At 35.4% G+C, this 24,230-nt stretch overlaps 1 protein-coding gene and 1 long non-coding RNA gene across 2 annotated transcripts; one reads left to right on the forward strand and one right to left on the reverse strand.

Moving 5' to 3' along the window:
• Positions 1–1,014: 1,014 nt before the first annotated feature.
• On the reverse strand, positions 1,015–24,230 carry LOC129281192 (steroid 17-alpha-hydroxylase/17,20 lyase-like). Its single transcript, XM_064113541.1, has 11 exons — positions 23,997–24,230; positions 16,772–16,955; positions 8,173–8,346; positions 7,144–7,237; positions 5,840–5,998; positions 4,967–5,175; positions 4,586–4,708; positions 3,875–4,114; positions 3,607–3,705; positions 3,121–3,275; positions 1,015–1,573 (listed from the first exon to the last, which is right to left on the reverse strand). Exons 2-11 carry the CDS (start codon positions 16,932–16,934, stop codon positions 1,472–1,474), a joined length of 1,518 nt encoding a protein of 505 aa, XP_063969611.1. The 5' UTR covers positions 16,935–16,955; positions 23,997–24,230; the 3' UTR covers positions 1,015–1,471.
• Positions 9,393–13,382, forward strand: LOC135157554 (uncharacterized). The gene is made up of 3 exons (XR_010296539.1): positions 9,393–9,490; positions 10,389–10,476; positions 11,017–13,382. It is a non-coding gene; the product is annotated as an uncharacterized LOC135157554 (long non-coding RNA).

Raw genomic sequence — 24,230 nt, forward strand, 5'->3', positions numbered from 1 at the left:
TGTCGGATAAAACGTCCGACAAGTCCTTTCATGAAACGCTCCCCAGAAGTTATCTTTCAAAATTATATGCTCCCCCTAGGTATACATGATTTTTTTTTGTCCTCATCAAAGGTATTTATTACATTAAAATCATTAAAAACAAACACAAACAATATATATATAGTTTCACATTTCACAAGCTTTTGATTTAATTGTACTGTTTGTCTGTTATTTTTATCTTATTACTCTTTTCAAGAAATCTCAAATTAATGACCAATTCTCTCTTGAAATCTTACAACATAGAAAAATAACTGTATTTTTTTTAAGTGAACTGAGCCAACACATATACTCTATAAATCGTATATTGTGCAAAAACCAAAATTACGTTCAGAAATGCCATGTTTTCATTTTCAACATCGTGGCCAATCAATAATGCTTTCTCATTCATTTGAATATTCACATTAAACTGGATCTTAATGAAATACCGTAGTTTCTGCCAAAATAAATTCACATGTGGACAATGCAACAAAACACGAGGTAAACATGAATAGATGATAACAACTTGGCGGGGTATAGTTGAAATCATTGTCACTAGATTGTACTTTGCACTTTGTTTCATGTAAAAGAGGAATATCTCGTGCATGCAGTTGGCCGTACAATTTTATTTTTTTCCATACCACGGAAGCAAGTCAATAATTTTACTATCCCATGTACTGCGGCCTTCATAAAAAATTGAGACAACACTATTTAGCATACCCTTTTACATCATTTAAGTATGGGCAAATACACAATATCATACAAATCTCCATAATCACATTTTAAGATAATCATGAATAATGTGTATACACTATAACCATGTAATACATTAAAACTCGATAATTTTATATAAAACAGCAATTTCCTTCCACAAGTAGATTATTATATATACACTGGGCATTCTACCACGTATATTAACCATAAAGTGTAAACTATCATTATACTTTTACCTCAAAACCCATTTCGTTAATGATTGCCTATTCATTTCTAAATGTTCTGAAGATTTTCACACGACTCTATTTCTCATGTGTGATCCGCTAATTGCACAATATCACAATTCTGCATTGTACAGTCCATGGTAAGCCTGCAATGGGACTCTTTATAATTAGTGTAGCTGCTATACCGAGGGATAAAACACAATTATTTATGCACGTACGCTTTTTATCTGTTAATGCCGAGTTATACCAGAATAGTAGTGGTTTATTGGCAATACATGATTGGCAGCCAGTGGCTGAAATATACATGTTTACAAAATATAAGAACATACAAAATATTATACAATATTATACCATCGAATCTAATAAAGTGTAACAATCTTGTAATTTTTTTTCCTGTCGGAAATGAATAAACACGAATTTGAGTATGGATTTGAACTCGAATTTGAATCGTACAATGAACAACCCTTTCACGGCGGAGAACATGTCGTGCCGGGCCACCAACATAGTCCTGTGTCTAGTCATTCCCGCTTGTTCATCACAATCTCATAGGGAAGAAGGACCCTTCCGGCAGCAGACTTGGGAATCATGTTGGTGAGGCTCTCACTTTCTTTGCCAGGAACCTGATAAAAAGAGAAATAACAATTAAAGTCCTCAAATTTTAACTCAGGTCACAAAGGAGGATACACTGTAAAAACTGTGGTGTTATAAGTGACACCAGTTGGTGTTAATAGAGGACCACACCCTGAGGTGTTAAAATTACACCCTAGAGATTGATAACACCAAATAGTGTAAATCTAACAACCAAAGGTATTGTAATTACAACACCTTTGGTTGTGAATTTAACACCGGTGTAAAATAACTGGTGTGGTCCTCTATATGTACATTGGTTAACACCACAGTTTTTGCTGTGTATATTTGCCTAACTTGGGAAAGGTCCAAAAAGTCGACAAGACAAGTAATATGAATTAAACAACAGTCTAACCAGCTTCAAACAGACCGATGAATATGTCACTGGACGTATAACTTAAAGGTCAAGTCCACCCCAGAAAAAATGTTGATTTGAATAAATAGAGAAAAATCAAACTAGTAAAACGCTGAAAATTTCATCAAAATCGGATGTAAAAATAAGTTATGACATTTTAAATTTTGCTTAGTTTTCACAAAACAGTGATAATGCACAACTCAAATGGGACAGTCGATGATGTCCCTCACTCACTATTTCTTTTGTTTTTTGTTGTTTGAATTATACAATATTTTATTTCATATAGATTTGACAATAAGTACCAAGTGGACTGAATCATATAGTATTAAACAATGCTCATTCCACTTGTTCAGAGAAGAATAAATCGTTGTTTCACTTGACGATGAGGAGAAAAATAGAATGTTCCATGTTTCATATAATAAAATACAAAAGAAATAGTGAGTGGACGACGTCATCGGTCTCCTCATTATTTTGCATACCCACCAGGATGTGCATAATTGTTTTGTGAAATTACGCAAAACTTTAAAATGTCATAACTTTCTTATTTTACATCCGATTTTGATGACATTTTCAGCGTTATGCTTGTTGGATTTTTTCTTTTTATTCAAATCAACTTTTTGTTGGGGTGGACTTGTCCTTTGATAAACTTTGCCGGTCTGGAGTCGGTTTCGTTGGTCTGAATGTGGTATAAAAACACCTTTCAAAGTTCGACGACGCCATTTGCAGAATTCTTCTTCTCATTAGAAAAGCTTGAGAAATATCCACAACCTATAACATGGACAATAAATCCACCTCATCATTAATCCTCAGCCCAACTCTTAAGGGGGATGGTATAATCTGTATCTATGGGATTGTATAAGTCCACATATTTCAGTTGCATCGATATCTACAGGTATATAACATTTGAAGCAAAAGGATCATATATAAAATGCTGAGCAACATTTGGAAGCTCCTTACGCAAATCGTTTATCAAAAGAATGTTCATACCTATAATCCTACCCCTTTTCCAAATACAGATCAACGAGGCTGTGTTCATTTTGTTTTGCTGGAAAACGTTTTTGCTTTCGTTTTACATCATTTAAATTGCTTCAAGGATTTATCTCAATGAATACTGTCACAGTTTTAACGGTATGATTAAACTAAAACACAAAGAAATGTGTGAGGAAGGATATGAGAGCATATCACCTTGCTGAAGGTATAGTTCTGCATGAACCAGGTAAAGATGAGGAATAGATCGGCCTTGGCCACGGCTTCCCCTAGACATCCTCGACGGCCAGCCCCGAACGGCATGAAGCTCGGTGGATGCTCACGGATTGTGCCGTCTTCCGAAAGAAAATGCTCTGAAAATAATTATACAATTGAAAAATGTTGTCCAACATCAAATATTAACATATTAAGTCATAACTATTTAAAGTCTGACATATCATTCTTGAAGTATGGCGCATCACATGGCTTCGTATTCGGACCACTATTATTCTTATATACCTCTTGTGTATAGTTCTCCACGAAAACAAGGCGTAGTAAATAGCTGATGGGAATGCTTATTTTGAGTGTCCTGAACACTTAATGCAAAAGAAAAAAGGTAACTTTTGTAAGTAGCTTTATAATATATACCAATTGACCATGCAACCTTAAAGGGAATTAAAGGGAGTTTTCTATTCGAGGACATACCTGGACAGAAGTTCTCGGGATCTTTCCATTCTCGAGGATCAAAATGCATGGAGAAGACGTTCATCATCACTGTAGTGCCTTTGGGGATACTGTAACCTCCTGTAATAAAAGAAGATCTTGATAATTCATTGAACACTTGAGGAAAGATTGTCAGTCCTCTATCTAAATCACTTTCATTGAACGACACAATAGAGTTCATTTAAAGTTATGCCTACTTGACGTGAATGGCTTGTGAAACATTTTTGCTGAATATGAAAACTGTACTTACGCAAAGTAGTATCACAAGTCGTGGCGTGGGGGATGAGAACTGGTGCTAAGGATGAATAACGCAACACTTCATAAACTGTTGCCTCCGTGTATGGTATGGTTCCACGATCCTCGATCTTGGGGACGCGATCACGCCCTATCACACTGTCGATTTCCGTTCTGATCTTCTCAGCGATTTCGGGGTGTTCGGTGACCATTGCCAAAGCCCAATAGAGGGTGTCTGTGGATGTTTGGATACCAGCTGAAAAAAAAAAAGACATAAACAACTTTTTTTTACAAATAATTAAATAATAATAAAATATGTTAAATACATTCATCTGTTAACATGCAAAAACTTTTTTTCACATTTTCTAATCCAACAATGTTATTGTAGTTCAGAGGAAAAGTCTCTTCCAATTTATTTCTGCAAGATACCCACTTGCATCAACCTGGGCTGAGTGCAGCATAATGTTAAGTACATGTATTACGCCATGGCTGGGATCTTAAAAGATCAATCCACTGGGTGCTGTGGCGAGCGCCTGTAATCCAAACTACACAGGGATGTTACAACCTCATGCAGAGGTTCAAGGTTCGAGCTCTGGTCACGTCTTTCGGATGGTGATGTTAAAGGTGGGTCACCGAATAGATAATTATATCTGATGCACGTTTGTTAATAGCTCAATCACACACACACACACACACACACGCCCCACAACTTCCGGTCATTACTAACCACTGAAAATATCCATGATAGTCCAGAGGATTCGATCATCGCTCAGTTTCTCCAGGTTCTTATCCTCCTCAATTGCTTTCTCCTGGGCATCAAGTAGCAGATGATAGATGTCAGTTACTTCACCTAGAAATGCATTTAACAATGATTGATGATAGACGTTAACCACATAACGATATAACTTTATTGCGCCGAACTCTACCAAATGAAAATGAAATATACAAATCTTGTTCGTCAAAACAAAGGCAACCCATTTTAGGAAGCTAGTAATTACTTTGTAGAATTGCACGATTGCACTTATTACAATTATTTTATGTTCATTTTAGATTATTATCATTGATTACTTTCATTATTTCCAAATGTTGAATTAAAAAATGATATTACCTTTTACATGCTGTTCTTTGTGATCTGCGATCTGGTCGATGACAATATCCCTCATCCTATTCATCAGCCCCACGCAAATGCCACGCTTTTTGGAAGGAACGTACTTTAGAAATGAGTATATATCCTCAGGAAACCCTAGACCTACCTCTAGATTAAGATCATCGGAGATCTTCATGAACTCGAGGATCTTCGGGTCATGCATGTCGAAACTATATTGGAAAGAGTGAAGAAAGTAAAGGGTCAGTTAACCCAAAACAAGGGAGGTTTGAAAAGCAGTGGGAAGAGTGACCAGATATCTTACTTACGAAAAATATTCAGACACGATCAATGTGCCAATAACCAACAATGAATAAACCATGATGAAATTCGTGGTAGAATCAAAAGTAAGGTTTGAGTTTTTATCAACTGAAATTCTGAAAATAGAACCTCTCGCTAAAGGAGCCCCCAAGGCTCCATATTAGGACCTTTCCAGTTCAGTGTATTCACTAATACACACGTACTAACGTACAAAACGTTTCTATTGACAGTAAAGCTCTTAAAACGTGAAGAATATTTGAACAAAAATGTACCATGTTCTTCTGGTCCTCTTGGTATAGTCTGCAAGCACAGACCTTTGGTTTTCGTTTATAAAGGTGTATAATGCAGAGTCTGAAGTAATGAGACTTGATTCACTCATTTACTGTGACTGCTTGACACGCACAATAGGGGGTTGACGTCTAGTCTTGAACCTACGTTATTGTCAAATGTCATGTTTGCAGCGACTTACTTTGACGCCAGGGAGTAATATTTTACGAAGTTATAGCTCAACTGTAGAGAACTGTTCACCCTAAAATTACAATTACATTTTAAATTCTTCAAAAAATGATAACAAACCTCTTTCCGAAGCACATCTCAGAGAAGATATTGTTCAAGAGAAGCGAGATGAAGCTTTTCGGATCGACTGGTTGACCTATTGTCTTTTCAACCTCAACTTTCAACTTAGGGAAAGCGGATGAGAGTAGCTTGTGGAGGGCTTCTCCTGTAGCGAAGTGCCTGTAAGAACAATTCAACCATCGGGATGACCACAATAACCAAAATCATGATAATAATGTTTATATAACGACGATGATGAGACTGAATAATGGTAATAATAATTATTAGTATTATTGTTATTATTATCATTTAAATGATAATCAATAGTAATAATAATAATGATAATGATAATAATAATAATCTAGGCCGTAAAGGCGCATTTCTACCATTCCCGCGACAGGAACGGGGGGGGGGGGGGGGGTTCATACAGCTGTTCGTAAGTTAAGAGCGACTTTAAGAACGACTGGTGAACCTTTACGGGCTAAACCATCGTCAATGAATAAAACAGTGAAAATCATTTACCCAAGAAAGGATAACCAGTCATTCTTAAAGTCACTCTTATATTAACTTACACACAGCTTTGTGAAACGGTCCCCAGGCCCCGTGTGTGGGGGTGTATATGTGTCTGTACCTTCCCTTCTTTATTGAGGATGAAAAGGCCAACCTTATCTGAAATTATGACTTTTTATGTGCGTTTTTTATTCTCTATCCCTCTACAGATTATTTCTGAAGGATATAAAGACCATTTTGGAAATAAACTGTTTTTGCTCGCCATTCTCTTCGTAAAGACAAATATATATACACAGTGTATATACTTTTTTTTCAATTTAGAACCTTATTTTCATTGTAAAATCATGGATCTGCTCAAATCATCTGCCCCTGAATAAAAGCTGTAATGTGAAAGTATATATATATCCCTGCTTAAGAAATTGTTTTACTTCATTGTTTTGCTTTAAAAGTTTTTCCAATGACTGGATGTCGCACTTTTCACATACTATTTTGATCCTGTCCCACCCGCTAAAATATTGTTAATAATGTTATCAATAGTATTATTCTCATTATTTTTATTATTGTTATTACTATTATAATCATTATTATCATTATTATATATATATTGTCATTATTATTATTTTCATTACTGTTATCATTATCATTATTATTTATGACTAACTTATGCAGTAGATTAATAACACCAAGATAGCGTTTCATGAAGCATTTTGTAAGTGATTTCCTCTGACTAATCTGTTTTGAGCCAATCAGATGCAAGTATTTCAGTAGCTTATGACACTATTTGTTTCTTGACAATCATATGGTCCTAAACTAACCTCAGAGCTGTGTGTCCTAGTTTACGATGCATTTTCCAAGTATCATCGAACATTCCGAAAGCGATATCTTTGTATCCATCGGAAAATAAAGCACCTGCAAAGATGAAAGAAATTCGTCATTATCAGATTATAAAAGAAAATCTTTGAATATATTGCTGCCGTCCTATTTAATTATCTCCCATGTGATATACAAAAATGCATGTCCCTCCATGCATTAAAAAAAACACACTGTAAATCAATAACATTCTGACTGTCATACATGTAATTACACTGAATAACTTGATGTAAATGTAATGATTCCATGAGTAATTGTTGATTTCACTCTATGTATATCATCTTTTATTGTTTTTACTATATTGAATTTTACATATAATGATTTGCTATGATGTTGAGGTGTTTGTTAAACTGCAGGGCACCTTCGGAAAGCAGTTTTGCATAACTAAACAGGCCTAACCTGCAGTATAAAATAAATAAAACCAATAAATAAATCAATTCTCACTATCAGGTATTTTTCAAATCCGTGTTTGTGTATGCTGATATTTCAAAAGAAAACAAAGACATATTGAAATACATGTATATTGAAAGACACCATAATGAAATTAGGGTATTAAAAATGAGATACTGTATTAAAATACATTTACAATAAACAATATCTGTAAAATGGAAATGCGAGTGTACTTTCATTCTTATGTTTTTTTTTCATGACCTGGAATGAATTGATAGTATCGATCCTACTAAGTACACCATATTATTTTTTTATTGAATACTAAGGGTATCTTCGAGTTACACTACCCAGACAACTCCTTTTTATACCATACTTCATTCTTTCTTCCATTCTCTGTCCCTTGTCCCTTTTCTCCTCCGTTCCCCCATTTTTTCCTCATCTTAAAAATAATAGGAAGCATTCATTCCCTTTCCCGCCTTACCTGTGGCGCCGACCATGCATTAACATTAATTAACGAATATCTTTTCATACATTTTTAAAATTTACATTGATTGCCTAGGTCTAGGCCTGTACTCTTTCTTTACCTGATGGGAACCGTGGACGGCCTGCAAATTGGACACCCTGCTTGAGAAGAGCCTCCTTGACGATCTCTTGATGGTTTAAGACGACCATCCAATGTTCACCCAACTTAAAGGCAAATATATCACCGTACTGCTTTATCCAGGCCGGGAAAATCTTCTCCATGCTATCATTAAATGCTAAAAAATAAAAACAATGTGAGATGCATTCAGTATCGAAAACTAGACTCGTATACTGCCATCGCCGAAAACTCAACAACCTCCTGCCCATATTACACTGTAAAAACTGTGGTGTTAAAACTGACACCAGTTGGTGTTAATAGAGGACCACACCCTGAGGTGTTATAATTACACCCTAGAGATTGAACATAACACCAAAGAGTGTAAATGTAACAACCAAAGGTGTTGTAATAACACATATAGGTGTTACACTAACACCATCAATTTAACACCGGAGTAAAATAACTGGTACGCCCCCCACATTAAAAGATGAAGGTGTGCACTAAAACAAAATTAATGTATTATTGGTTTGGGGTTATCATTATATTAACATAATTCTGGCAAAATGCGTTAGGAACGTTGAGAAAGAGCTAGAGAGTGAGAGAGGCAAATAGAGACAGGCGTTGCAGCTAGAGAGACATAAATATACAGACAGATGAAAAGAAAGAGAGGGGTCTGATAGATGGAGATAGAGAGAACGAAAGACGGCGAGCAGTGAGAAAAGTAATATCAATATTGGGACAGTGATTTCGCTTATCATGTTAGGCTGTCAAATGTGATACAATACAGTTAATTTCTTAAGTCGTACACATCGAAGGCCAATTGGGATGCTAGTTTACTCTAAGGGGTGTTGCAAGAAAATATTTGCAATCAATTGCAAATATTTTGTTGGAATGTTACAATTGATGGATCAATTTAGACTATAGCAAATAAGATTATTCTCCTTGTTTAAAAAAAGCAGATTAGCAAATAATCACCAATTTACAATTAATTGCAAGACATATCGTCCCTGTTTTCACGAAGTGACGGATACGAGAAAAATCGCATTTTTTTCAATTTTGAGTTTTTTGCATTTTTGGAGATCTTTAATTCATATCTCGAACCTCAACAAGTTTCAGATCACAAAAATGTCTAATTACGTTGCTATGACAACAGTGCACACACGAAAATACCCAGATTAAGGATTTCTTGTTTTTACGAAGTGACGGATAAGCAGCCGTCAATTCGTGAAAATAAACGAATACGCTTTATCACTCAAGAGTTTTTTCACGAAGTGACGGAAGGCAAATTTTTACAGTTTGGAACAGCCGAAGACCATGAAATGGTGAGTTTTTTGTAAATGTAGGAAAGGAAATAAATGTAATGCAGCTCTTTAAGTCATTTCGAGTAATTTCAACCCTTTTAAGCGTCACTGATCGCAAAAATCCAAAAAATAACGTCCAATCTTTCCATACATTGCCCCACATATTTATTTTCGTGTCAGTGAAAATTGAATGGAGTATTGCGTGTCATTTTTTGTCCTCAATTGAACTTGAATGTTAAGTTTAGTCAAACTATAAGGGTTAGAATATTTTTCCAACATTAAACAAGACTAAATAGATTTAATGAAGGCTGAGGATTTGGTAAAATAATATATAGGGGCATTAGTTTAGGCCTAGATCTAGATAAATTTACACGAATTGCATTGCCATTGGACTCCAATTCCAGAAGAATCCAATGTTAACTCGTTATGTTCTAACTTGTCTTCATAGTATTTGCAATAAATTTCCACAAAAAAATCTGAAATGAATACATAGATTATATTGTCTTCCTTACTGTAGTGTTAGTTAACTCATCATCTAAATTCAGTAGTACTTTCAAACATATGTAATGGAAAGATACCCCCTCCCCAGGGGAGGGGGGGGGGGGCTTTCTATAAATGACAGTGAGAATGCTGAGATCATGAATTAATTCAGTTAAGTTAGTGGCCAACCCATTTGTGCAAATAAGTTGAGTCCTTAGTTAAAATGAGGATTACTGGAGATTTCTGTTTTAAATAAATCATCTCGAGTCAAGAGTCAGTCTACATCTAATGTAGATAGAGCTTTATAATTTGTTGTTTGATGGCCACTCCCTCGCCCTTATCTCTATGACATTTTACAGAAAATGAAAGAATCTACATAAATAAACTGCACCTCGGTTCTGATCATAATCATGATGAAGATATTTTCATTTCTTTTCAGATGCAGTATATACAGTAAGCAATGTTTCAGAGAACAATGAGAGAAGTCCTGGAACCAATACACTCGCTATTTAACAATAAAATTCCAGGTGAGAATTTTCATAGTTTTATAATCCAACATGACATCTTGTCAGTATCAGCCATCCATTCATTTGCACTCACTTCCAAAATTAATTTCAATTGCAAATCTAGTAAATAATGAAGTTATAAAAATATATTGACTCAAAGTTATAGTAACCAGAAAATATTAATTTGGGAATATGTTAGCATTTAGCAGATATAAATGTATTTCTAAGTTGTAAAAGAACATTATTCCCATTTTGACAAATGCATTGTGTACTGCCCTAGAGCATTGAAATTTGACATGTGATCATATTTTCAGCTGAAACTTTCTTATAAATTGAAAACATTTAATTGGAATATTTGCTGTAAATATCAGTGGTAAATAGAGTGTATAAAATATATTCTTAATAATCTTGTAGTACCATACTGACTGGGCAGGTTTTTGTTTGGAAAGGGCAATTTAAAATATTGAGTCTGCTATCAATTCTACAAATTCGATATTGGATTGACAAAACACTTTGAAAACAAACAGTTGATTTGTATATTATTTCATTCTACATACTTAGGTTGTATCCAGGAGCCAACATGCTTGTCAGGTGGGTCATTGATAATTCCCTGAGCACCGCAGATGTGATCTGATTTGGTGACATGACAGTTGAATTGGTAGTGACTGGATTTTAACAGTGTGCCCTGGTTTTGAATTGTTGAAGTAACCAAACTAAAACATCTTCTGAGAACTCTGACTGCGATTCTGATGATGAAACTCTGTCTACACTTGTGAAAAGTATGAAGGAATTGGCTCTGCCTCATGGCCTTTTAAGGCTCTCACTTAACTTTTTCTTTAGTTTCCAGCTGGGTAACTGATGCCAGTTTTAACTTTCTTGTGACTTTGACTTCAACATAAGTTTAGTTTTAATTTTGATAGGATTTTCAAATCTGGTTTAATTTTTAGAGCAGTGTATTACATAAAGAAACCATGTTGCTTGAACTAGTCTGTGCTCTTACAGTGATATAATTATGAACTCCTTCAAATATGTTTTATATATACAGTCAAATATAAAGTTCAGAATAGTCATTTATCTGCTATCCTTACCACATGCTTAAATTGCTTATAAAATACACATCGTCCGCATATGGATGCAGAAGAATTACCCTTCTTTATTAATTTTGTTTGGCATGTTTTCATTTTGCTTGGTGCCATCTAAAAAAAAAAATCCTGCATATAGATATCTACATTTTTGTAAAACAGAATGTTACTAGCTTTATTGTGCTTAAATGTATTGTATTAATACTTCATACTTTCTTATAAAAACATAACCATACAATTTAGACTGACATGCATTGTGAAACTCGATTGTTACAGGATATATTATAAGTAAGGGTGGAAATCATATTAAGTTTTTCATGAATTCATTTCAAAAGCCAGATGTGTTAATACAGACCCCCCCCCTTCCATGAGGTAATTTTTTTGGGTCTATCAGGGGTGTGAGAATTCTTAAGCTGATTTCTGCTATTTTTGTTTTTTATTTTCAGCTTGATATCCCTTTTTGTGTACAATAGTTTGAGGGCTCATTCAATTTCATCCCCTAAAACTCTTCAGCATTTTCAGCTCTTTATCTTTCATTCACACCTGGTTTATGCAGTTTTACAGTTGATGTGTCATCATTTTATTCTAGAATTTTCTAATGAATGCTATTCAGGAAAGAAATAATACATGATTATTTTTAGCAGACATTTTACATTAGCTTGAGGTTAAAGATACACTGCAGCACATGTTTTTCTGTATATTTGTAGTAAGAATTCAACTCATTTGTACATGATCCCACTAATTCAAAGATGTTACTTGCTGACAATTTATTGTAAAGTTTTCAGAGTTGGAACTAAAGTGTATTTTAATGTATCTTTCTGTTTTTGGACTCGGGCAATAATTTGCTATTAAAAAAACAAGTGTTTGATTGGAAAATGTATTGATGAGTGTATTTAGCCAATAACTTGAGAATGATGGAAAAAATACAAATCTACTTAGTCATTCGTATTTTTATTACTGCATTTTTTTTGTTGCTTTTGACGCTGTCGTTCGGGATTTCGATTATAAATTTGTTAATAAATGATCCTGTTTGATATGTAGTTAAATAATTGATTTAAAATTATATTTCCTTGTTTGAGTTTCATTAGTTGATACATGTAATTGTTTATTCAAAGGTTTACATGTTTCCTTTGGTAAAGATTATCTTTTAGCACTTTTTAGTACTTGACAGTGTGTAAAAAGATGAAACAACTCTCAAGGCAACTGTGTCGACTGATTTAATTATGACATTCTTTTAAAAAAAGTGTAGTGAATGTAATAAGTAATGGTGAATATGTTACTTCTATTTTGATGGAAAAGAAATATACCATTTTACTTGAATATGTGTATGTCAATACAAATAGACATAGAGAATACAACTTTCCTGCACCACTAGCATTGATTATATTCCAGTATTCCTGTGATGGAAAATTTATTCATTTGACATTGGAATGTTTTGAATGTAGAGTAACTTATTGAATTTGGTACTAGTTAGCAATTCTGTATTTCAAAATGTGGCATTCACAGACTAGGATTGCTGATTGTGTTAAGCATATAAAATGACAAAATTCTGTCAATGTGTACCTGATAATTCACTTCGTATACATTTCACAGTGCAATATTAGATCCATTATAATAATTATGAATGTCGTTGTGTTTGTCACTAGCGATTATGGTCTGATATATTATTGAATTAAAAATATATTTCCATTGTTAACATTGTATGGAATTGATATTTTAATGAATGTATTAAGCATAACCATTATCATAATGATTGACATGAAAAAAAGTTATATTTTACTTGTCTATTTGTCACTTGCTGCTATGGTTTCATATGTTATAAAATTAAAAGAGTTCTTCTAAATCATTTACATTGCTAACTTTGTGGAATTTATTTTATATAGTTAGTATTTTCAATGATTTATGACAAGTCATAACTCTTATTTTGCATGATAAAGGTATTTTAATATGATGTTCAGGAGAGAATACATGACTATTTTGATAAAGGAAAACTTGAGTAGAGAGAGAAAGAGAAAGGGAGCAAGAGTGGTTGTACTCGAAATTTGCTCGCTTTATTTTGACAAATCCATATTATTCTCATTTTTTGTTGTTGGGGGGGGGGGGGGGTGACAATCAGGCATAATTTACCAATTCTTGCTGCCGTTTTGACAAGTTAGTTCCACATTTAGTTTTGTACCATTTTCGAGGTAATTAAGTCTCAAAGAATAATTTTGAATAGCTAACTCGGCCTTAACAGAGAATATATTTAACATTATAAACAACATTTAAGAAAAACTTAATTGGGATTTCATATTTTTAGGGGGGTAGGGAGGTTAGTAAACTGACAAATATTTGTAATGTCGCATTTTCTACTCCAACGGAGTCAGTGCTTAATAGTCCTTTCTCAAACATAGAATTTCAAAGACGAAATGTGTTGTATCTCTTGTAGTCATTTTATTCATATCCTGTTAGGAATTTTCCTTATATCAGAGTTCATCTCTCAAAAATAAAGATAATATTGAAATAAAATAGGCCTAAGTATAACATGTGTGTCTATTGGTCTTCCTGTTATTACTTGAAAAATGAAATCAAAGTATTTAAAGTGATTTTTTTATTAAAAGAAGTAAATGTAGGCCTAATTTATCTGACATTTGGAATTGATTTTTCTTACAATAGCAAATAAAGAAATTATGTATATCTAGACCCTATTTATCGAATTGCATCGACAAGGCTATACGTGGGACTAAAGGCCCGGTCACATATAGCCCGACGCACGACCCGCGCATTGAAAATGGGAAAATAGGGCCAGTGCGTCGTTGTGCGCTCAACTCCTGTCAGAATTTGTGTCAAGCCTCGCGAACTTGCATCGAATACATAACATATTGCTAACGCGCTGCGCGTATACTGGGCGCATTTTGACCGTGCACAGAGCGCATATACAAAACCTCCCAACGAATGCATCACGTATTGCGAGCGTGTTGAACGAAAGGCTAGCGCATGCACTGCGACAGCACTGCGAGTACAACGCGCAGCCCGCGACCGAAAATTTTCAGTCACGTGACTGTGGCTGCAAAACTAAAAAGAACCTCAGGTCAGATGGCATCTTCGACCTCGGGCCAGATGACACCAAGAGATTTGAATACTCCTACTTTGTCTGGTGCCGGTGAGAATCAGTCTTGATCAAGATTGGGAGGGATGCTATAGAAAGATGCACAAGGACAGTTTTGGTTTTTAATGCATATTTCATTCTTAAGCTTTCAAAAAATGAGGACGCGGTAGCGAATTTTACGCATCTATTAATTTTTAAGAAGTTGACAATAGTAATGTTGGTTATTTAATTTTTTGAATGTGAAAATGATATTACTTTCTTCATCCGTGTTTAATGTTCATGAGTTTTGTAAATAGAAAAAACGTTATAAGTTGTACAATTATGAAGTTGGATATTTAATATTTATTTGAAACAAAGCATTTCGTTTTTGCCTATTTCTCACATAGACAGTGTAATTGTATAAAGATTGAAAACGAGTTTAAAAAAAGTAAAAATAAATGATTGCTTTTACACAAAACGTTTTGTATTATTCCATTTCATTGTTAAAAAGCGATTGTTGATAGAGAAAAGGTTAGTTATTTGATCGTTTTAACGTAAAAATAATGTGTTTTGTATTCATCCGTTTGTCAAGTTAAAACATAAAATTGTTACAAGTATTAGGAATAGAAAATTTGTTATTTCATATGTTTAATTGAAATAATATGCTATGTGTCTGCCCATTTCTCACGTGGACAGTGTAGATTGGAAACAAGTGGTAATAAAGGTCTTGGTAAATGATTGTTATCAACCTCTCATTTCAACTGTTCAACAATGTGCTTGTATTCGATTTTAATATTACAAATAATTATGTCAAAAGAGAAAGCTGGTTATTGAACATAGTAACATGTTTATTTCACCTTAAATCGATCGATTTTGTCCTTCTGGAGACTTTTAGTTGGTGAATAGTCAGTGACATTTAGTTATGCTGATGTTGGAGAACTGCAATTTTATATTTCAATTGAGTGTCAGGATCATCCATCTTCCGAGATGATTCTTTCGAGGGCTGGAGGAAAAGTGATGAGGAGTTGGTGCCGGATCCACTTATATGCCCTATGACTACACGCTAGGCACACGCCGGGTATAGGTTAGGAACACGCAAGATAAACGTTGTGTGCGTTAGAGACACGTTCAGCACTCGTTCAGCACTCGTTCAGCTCGTTCATATTCGTTGCGTGTTCGTTGGAAAGCACGTTATGTGTGCGCCAGTCGTTCGTTCGAAATCAGCCGCCGAACTTGCGACGGATACTCAACGTAGGCTCAGCGTACGTCTAGCGTTGGTCTAGCGCGCTTTGCGAATGTTCGGCGACTTCATGGCGTATAGAGTCATGCGTCGAGCTCTGCGCATATTTTTGAGCATGCTCAAAAAATCACGACGCACAAGCGAACAGCGTCGAATACATAACGTTGGTAAAACGCGCTCGTCGAACGCTTAACGAACAATGGCGCAGATCTAGCGAGTAACAACGCATTGACCAAAACTGCCAAAATTCAACACGTGGGCCATGCGCCCCTCGTGCGTCGCCTATATGTGACCGGGCCTTTAGGCGAAGCTTCTTCCCGTCACTTCGTAAAAACAAAATTGCAGCGCGTCCTTGAATTTCGGATTTTCACGAAGTGACGGTTATGCGCGCGGAATACTATCCGTCACTTCGTGAAAATAAATCTAAGCGCGTACCGTAATATATTTTTTTCACGAAAATATGGTTCTGCTTACAGCTCATTATCTTCTTAAATATTAAAGGAAAATGCAAATGATTGGACTTGAATATTGTCCAGAATATGCCCAATACGAGGATATGACATTTATCCACCCTGCATACGTGGGAGACGTTGAGATTGAGGTCTAAACCTTTGAACGCGATTTACTCAAAACTAACTTTTTAAAAGTTGCGCGCTCATCCGTCACTTCGTGAAATAAGGGACGATATGATTGTTTTAGGATCAAAAATAGACTTGCAATTGATCGTAAGTTTCTTGCAATGCCCGATTATAAGAAGCAGATATAGAAGCCAAAAAACCACCAGAATGAGCTGAGATACCGAAAGGATTAAATAAAACTTAACAACATATTCATAAAAATCCATTCAGAAAAAAAAGGGGGGGATAAATGAAACAGTCCAGCATAACAGGTTCCCTATTGATCGATGAAATAAGAGATTGCACTTACAGAAGAGACTTCCAACCAGAGGGAATCCTCTGGGTCCTGGAGGGAAGTTCCTAGGTCTGACTATCGTCCATAAGGCCAGAGAGATGGCTGCAACACCAAGTGTAGCTGTGATGGTCAATCCATTGACCTGTGGTAAGGTTGACTCTCCAAGGAGATCTATCATGGTGATGGCGTCAGTCTTTCACTGATTGGTGTCGACCAGAATGATAAAATAAGTATTGGGTAAAGAATATACTTATGCTATAATCAAGGGGTAGATATATCGTATGCACAACCTGAAGAGGGGCCCAGGAGAGTGGCGTCAACTACTGTGCCTGCTCCGTTGATTGATACACCCAGACTACGTACACCCGCGACAGGGCCGGCGTATATGAGTTATACTCACGTGGTTATACTGTGTATTATGAGGAATTACTGATCCGTTTATTACTAATCGACCTTCTTATCGTATGAAGCAGCGTTAGTATTGTATAAGCAAAGTGATAAGTCCCATGACTTCAGCAAATATTACATCACAAATCAAATCGAATAGTTCCCTGTTTCAACATAGGGTGACGTGGAATGGTTTCCGTGGACGTGGTCCGCCTTTTTCTCCAAGGTTTTCTATTTTGCTCCACTAGACCACTACTGGGGTATGTACCGGGGGGGGGGGGGTAGAAAAAGGAGATTAGGAAATGGAAGGGAAATATATTTTTTCTCCTACATATGAGGCAGAAATTGCGGAAATAATTCATGGCTTGAAAAATAAGCAAAACTCGGGGCATGATGGCATCAATAACATTTTGTTAAAAAAAAATTGTAATACCATTGTTAAACCCTTGGCATATATCTATAATTTATGTATGTCTACTGGGATTGTTCCTTCATCTCTGAAACTAGCTCGAGTTATACCTGTATTTAAAAAAGGTGACAGTACTGCGTTAGGTAATTATCGACCCATATCACTGCTGACCTGTTTATCTAAAGTACTTGAAAAATTTAATTTGTTCGTACGACGAAATTCTTTAATTTGCATGATTTATTTTATCCCTTGCAATTTGGTTTTCGTGAAAATCATAATACTACACATGCATTATTAACAATAGTTGATAAGATTACCAGCGGAATCGACAAGTTTCAACATACTGTTGGGGTGTTCCTGGACATCTCCAAGGCTTTTGATACCATTAATCATGAAATTTTATTACACAAACTTAATTACTATGGATTCAGGGGAATAGCCTTGGAGTGGTTCAGGAACTACCTAGACTATAGAAAACAATTTGTCTCTGTCGAAAACTTTAACTCCGAAACAAAACTTTTGGGTCCCCTACTTTTTCTTATATACATAAATGATTTTTGTAAGTCCTCCAATAATTTATCCTTTATTCTGTTTGCTGACGATTCTAATATTTTTTTCTCCTATAAGGATCCACGCCATTTGCTTGCCACCATTAATCACGAACTAGTACGTGTATCTGATTGGATCGAAGCTAATAAACTATCACTTAATCTAAAAAAAAAAAAAAATTATATGCTCTTTAGTAATATCATAGATGAACTTCCAGGATATATAATTTTCAAAAATACTAATTTACAAAGAGTTGGCAGTACTAAATTTCTTGGGGTAACTATTGATAATAATCTTTCCTGGAAAGAACACGTAGATCACATTTGTAAAATTATTTCGAGAAATATTGGTATCATAAACAAAGTAAAAATTTTCTTTCCCACTCATATACTATATTTGTATTCAACTTTGATCCTGCCTCATTTAAACTACGGTATAACAGCATGGGGGAATTGTAATGACTGCCTCCTGAACAGAATTTTACTTTTGCAGAAAAAGGCTATTCGTATTATTTGTCATGCAGATTTTCGTTCACACACTGACGAACTTTTCTATAAATATAATATGTTGAAGATTGGTGACTTGTATCGATACAATCTCGGAAAACTCATGTATAGTTTAGATAAAAATGAACTTCCAAATATTTTTTATTCCATGTTTACTAAAAATGTCGATATTCATCATTATCCTACTAGGTCCGCCGGGCTCTTTCATCCACCAAGAGCTAGAACCATCCTTTTGAATAAAACATTTATTTTTACAGGTATCAAACTTTGGAACTCCCTTATAGAATAATTTCGTAATTAACACACCAACACATTTAAGTTTCAGCCGAGGGTTAAATAAAATTCTTATCCTTGGGTATATACCCCAGAACTCAAACATTTCTGTGTAAGCAGCTACCACCTCTTTTGTTCTTCCCTTCTTATTTTCTTCCTTCTTCTCTTTCCCCCTCTCCTCTCACATTTCTTTTCTCTCTCTCTCTTCCTATCATATTAATGTCTAGTTCTATTGCTTTTCTAACCTTTTTGTTTGTCTATGTTTTGTAGTGTGTTTTGTTTTGTTTCTTTTCCTTTTCTTTTTTTGCTGTCTTGTCCTGTTCTGTCCTGTTTTGTTTTTGTTTGTGTGTGTGTGCCTTTTTTGTTTTTGTCTTTGTTTTTAGTATTCGTCATGTCTTGTCCAAGTGATAGTCTGTTCACACACTCCTGAACTTATGTTTTTTTTATACAGCAGGGGTATGATATAATTTTTTTTTGTTAATTGTAACATAGTAGGCATAAAAAGCTTGACCCCACTAGTATTCTTTTTCATTGTACAAACCTTTTTAATTTACGATTTTAATTTCATTGATCAAAGATATACTCTAATTAACTATTTATTGCAGGGAACCCATACTAACAAGCTTTGCTTTCCAGTGGGTTCCCTTTTTTCATTTCTGTATATTATATTTTTTGTGTTTTGCTATACATTGTAACTTTTGTTAAATTTTGGAATGAAAAAGAATAAATGCAATCAATCAAATATGAAATCATTTCATGGAAGTTATGTTGACACCAGCCACTAAATTAGATTATCATTTTAAAAGGTATTTTTTGTTGTTGCTCGCTCGCTTGCTCTGAGAAATTCGGGGAGAAATTGCCTTTAGATCTAGACCACTGAACTGGAAATACGTGGAAGTCATGTTCACCCAAGCAAAACATCGCCGACGAACTCGATGACCGCCGCCATTTTGCTAGGTCAATTGTTCGAGGGCACACAGGCCTAATTCATTTCCCATAGACTCGTGTGTTAAAGTGGCACATAAAAAGAATTCATAAAAAATAAGGAGGAAATTCGAGGGTTGAATGTTTACTACCAGTAGATAGGATAAAGGTCTGACAGTCCATATCTGCCCAGAAAAGGGTACCTCGGCCGGCTCATTTTAAAAATAAATCAGCATTTATGAAGACTACACCTGCCGGGACCAAATTCATCACTTGAGAGAGTAAAATGACCCTAATTCTTCCGCCAGTAAAAATATAGTTCCATAGTGGTGATACATCTTTCTAATTTGGAAAAAGTAAGTTCAGTAGGTACCCTCCCTAGAATCAGTGTTAGATTGTCAGTCATATTCATTTATTTTTGTCAATCAGCAATATTAAAGTTCAAAATTGAGCAATGGGTTGGCTCGAGTGAATATCTATGGCCTGCCAGTTGTGATTAGGCCCGTGCGACCTCGAGGTATCACAGGCCTAATTCATTTTCCATAGACTCGTGTGTTAAAGTGGCACTTAAAAAGAATTCATAAAAAATAAGGAGGAAATTCGAGGGTTGAATGTTTACTACCAGTGGATAGGATAAAGGTCTGACAGTCCATATCTGCCCAGAAAAGGGTACCTCGGCCGGCTCATTTTAAAAATAAATCAGCATTTATGAAGACTACACCTGCCGGGACCAAATTCATCACTTGAGAGAGTAAAATGACCCTAATTCTTCCGCCAGTAAAAATATAGTTCCATAGTGGTGATACATCTTTCTAATTTGGAAAAAGTAAGTTCAGTAGGTACCCTCCCTAGAATCAGTGTTAGATTGTCAGTCATATTCATTTATTTTTGTCAATCAGCAATATTAAAGTTCAAAATTGAGCAATGGGTTGGCTCGAGTGAATATCTATGGCCTGCCAGTTGTGATTAGGCCCGTGCGACCTCGAGGTATCACAGGCCTAATTCATTTTCCATAGACTCGTGTGTTAAAGTGGCACTTAAAAAAATGCATAAAAAATAAGGAGGAAATTCGAGGGTTGAATGTTTATTACCAGTGGACAGGATATATGTCTGAGATTCCATATCTGACCAGAAAAGGGTACCTCGACCGGCTCATTTTAAAAATAAATCGGCATTTATGAAGACTACACCTGACAGGATCAAATTCATCACTTGAGAGAGTAAAATGGCCCTAATTCTTCCGCCAGTAAAAAAATAGTTCCAAAGTAGTGATATATCTTTCCAATTTGGAAAAAGGAAGTTCAGTAGGTACCCTCCCTAGAATCAGTGTTAGATTGTCTATCATATTCATTCATTTTTGTCAATCAGCAATATCAAATTTCAAAATTGAGCAATGGCCGGGTTGGCTCGAATTAATATCTTTGGCCTGCCAGTTGTAGTTAGGCCAGTGTGACCTCGAGAACGCGCCGTAGAAGAAAGTAATGAACTAAATGTATGATATTGATGATTCACCTTCGTGACAAAGGATATTTCTTGGCCTCTGTCAAACCATCACTTAATGTACATAAACTGTGTCCTAAACTTATGAAATGACTAAGGCATGAAGACACGTGCAGATTTTGTTTATAATTTCTCTTAATTCAGTGAGTACTCCCTTGCCAAGAGTGTGCAATTATTGGTGGACCTTTTCCAGTGTAAAGGTATTTAATGAATTGAATGCAATTATACAGGAAATCTGCACAGTCCATCTGTGGTTTATACTTGTGCCAGTACGTGCAATTATTTTAGAGATTTAACTCAGAATTGTGCAATTACATTTGTATTCATTGATTTGTTGTCACTGCTTGCTTGCTTTTCAAAAAATAATTCTTAGCCATTGCCAATCCAATGTGTGTGTATGGGTGCAATTTATTAACTCAGGAATGTTCTTGCTATACGTACTTCAGCTTCCCTTTTTTCATTTATGGCAATTGAAAGTATGTGCAAGATGCAATATGTTTTCTCTATAAATATAAAATTAATACTGATGTACTTAGTGTGGCAAAGTGTATTTTTTATGTCATTAAGCCAATCATGTACAAACATATTTCTTTATGCATAATGTACTGGGACCTGGTAATTCATGTAGTTTAAAAAAGGGGGTTAAAATATTTGACAAGAGGTAGTGGTCTTGTTGTGCAATTTTTGACATGTGGAATATTTCATACTGACCAGGATATGCATATAACTGGTATGTGAAAATAAGCAAAATTTAAAGTGTCACAACTTTTTAAATGGAATTACCATTGCTATAAAAAATATGCTTTTCTGATTTGTGCTCTAATTTGTATTAGTAAACTTGTTAGAGTTGACTTGGTTTTGTTTATCCATCACCCATTCATTTATGTAAAGGTGTATTGATGTATAATATGTAAGCATATGGCCTACATGTCGTGCAACATCCATGCTCTTCCAAATTAAATTTCATAAGAATTCAAATTGTATTGGCCCATTTTTATATACACTGTACTTATATGACTTAGTACATATTTCATGGCTGAGCACACGAAGGTCCAACTTTGAAGGCTTCATTTAAAAGTAACAACATTCTTGTCCTCAAACTTCTATTCAATTTTTCACCCTGAATGTGTAATTGAATGAGAGTATGAGAGGGAGGGAAGGGAATATTTACTCAAAATTTATACAGAGAAAGTTGAAATGAGAAAGGCAAAATGGTAAAGATGGAGAGAGAGAAAAAGAAACAGACGATCAACGAGAAGAGATAGAAAGAAGAGGAAGATCAAAGAGAGAGAGAGAGAGAGAGAGAGAGAAAGGGAGAAATGACGAGGGATGAGAAAGAGGCGAGGAGAGAAAGACGAGACGAGAGGGAGATAAAAGAGGGCTCGATATAAGGGAGATGGGATATAAGAGGAAATAAAAGAGAGATATATAAGGGGGATAGAGAGAGAGAGGAAAGGTAAGAGAGAGAGAGAGAGAGAGATGAGAAAGAAGAGGAAAATCAGAGAGAAAGAAGAAATGAAAGAGAAAGGAAAAGTAATAAAGAGGGAGACCGAGATGATAAAGGGGGAGAAATAAGAGAGAGAGGGGCATGAAAGTAGAAATGGAAGAAATAGAAGGGGATGGAGAAAAGGGAGGATAAGAGAGATGGACAGAAGAAGACGATCAGAGAAAATGAGATGAGAGGAATAGTTGAATGAGAAGGGAGGTTTTATAAAAAAAAGCTAGAGAAAAGGGACATGATTTCTAATCGTTAAAAGAATTTGTTTTTAATGCAACCAGCTAGTAGGCCTTTATTGTTCAGACAAATTGTAGGCCTACTCAGAAAGCAAATTTGTTGTGGGGCCTTTCTTTGTCACAGTGTGCGCGTGAAAAATGTCGATTTTTTAATGATTTCATGTCTGTATGTTGACTCCCCTTTAATACAAAAATGTGACTAAATCAACATTTTCAGTTATGAAAGTATTCAATAACATATAGTTCATGATGTAACAAAGCAAACTAAAACTTTAAACAGCACAAGGAACACTTTCTTTGCGTTCCTTTCTCCCATCTGCCTACACGCAGCGTTTGTCGACCAGCCAGTATTGACCTAGCAAAATGGCGGCGCGCTCAGTCGAGCGTGAAGCCCGATGCTCTATCTTCGTTGCCGCACGGCTTTGTGTACGTTGGGAATTGGGACACGTATTCCACGTATTTCCAGTTCAGTGATCTAGACCCACGACATTTCCTACCCACCAGAATGTTTGACATAGTCATCACGCTAGTGCACCTTATTACTTCCAACTATTATGCTTAATCTGAATATGAATCCAGGCTGAATTGGTCCTCTGCAAAAGCTTGAATCTGAGACTTGCCACAAAGCGTGATCTTGATGAATAAAACAGGGCTGTTAAATGCAGTCGTAAATGTGCGATCGGATAGGTCCGCTAATCATGTAATATCTCCAGTTCCTTTTTCGTATGTTATCACATGAAATCATAATTTCGTTCATATCTTCGTACATTTGTGTATGATATGTCTCCTACGGTAAGAAAATAAGTCAAAACCATTATGATCTTATTCATTTAATCAGAAGTCAAGTCATTTTTTCGGTCTTGGTGGACAAAATAAGAATAAATATAGGGCCTATAATGTCATATAATAAAATGCACAGAAATGCAAAAGAAAGTGGGGATCGACATTATCAGCTTACCAATTGAATACATGCATAGAACTGAATATGAATCCAGGCAGAATTTGTCCTTTGCAAAAGCTTGAATCTGAGACTTGCCACAAAGCGTGATCTTAACATAAAACCGGCCTGTTAAAAGTAAAATCTCATGTTGATTCCACATATCCAGGCATGTATCATAACTTGTGGGTTCTCGTATATACTTGTGCGAATCAATAGCGCAAACGACTGATTTATTTTGAATAAGACCATTGT

The sequence above is a fragment of the Lytechinus pictus genome, chromosome 18 (assembly GCF_037042905.1).
Source record: "Lytechinus pictus isolate F3 Inbred chromosome 18, Lp3.0, whole genome shotgun sequence".
NCBI lineage: Eukaryota > Metazoa > Echinodermata > Echinoidea > Temnopleuroida > Toxopneustidae > Lytechinus > Lytechinus pictus.

Coding starts and splice junctions, on each gene's coding strand:
- LOC129281192 (XM_064113541.1), bottom strand. CDS start 16,934: ATGATAGATCTCCTTGGAGAGTCAACCTTACCACAGGTCAATGGATTG. Junction 5,176..5,839: donor GAGATGTGCTTCGGAAAGAG/GTTTGTTATCAT, acceptor TTTCCAATATAG/TTTCGACATGCATGACCCGA. Junction 1,574..3,120: donor AGAACTATACCTTCAGCAAG/GTGATATGCTCT, acceptor TCTTTTTATCAG/GTTCCTGGCAAAGAAAGTGA.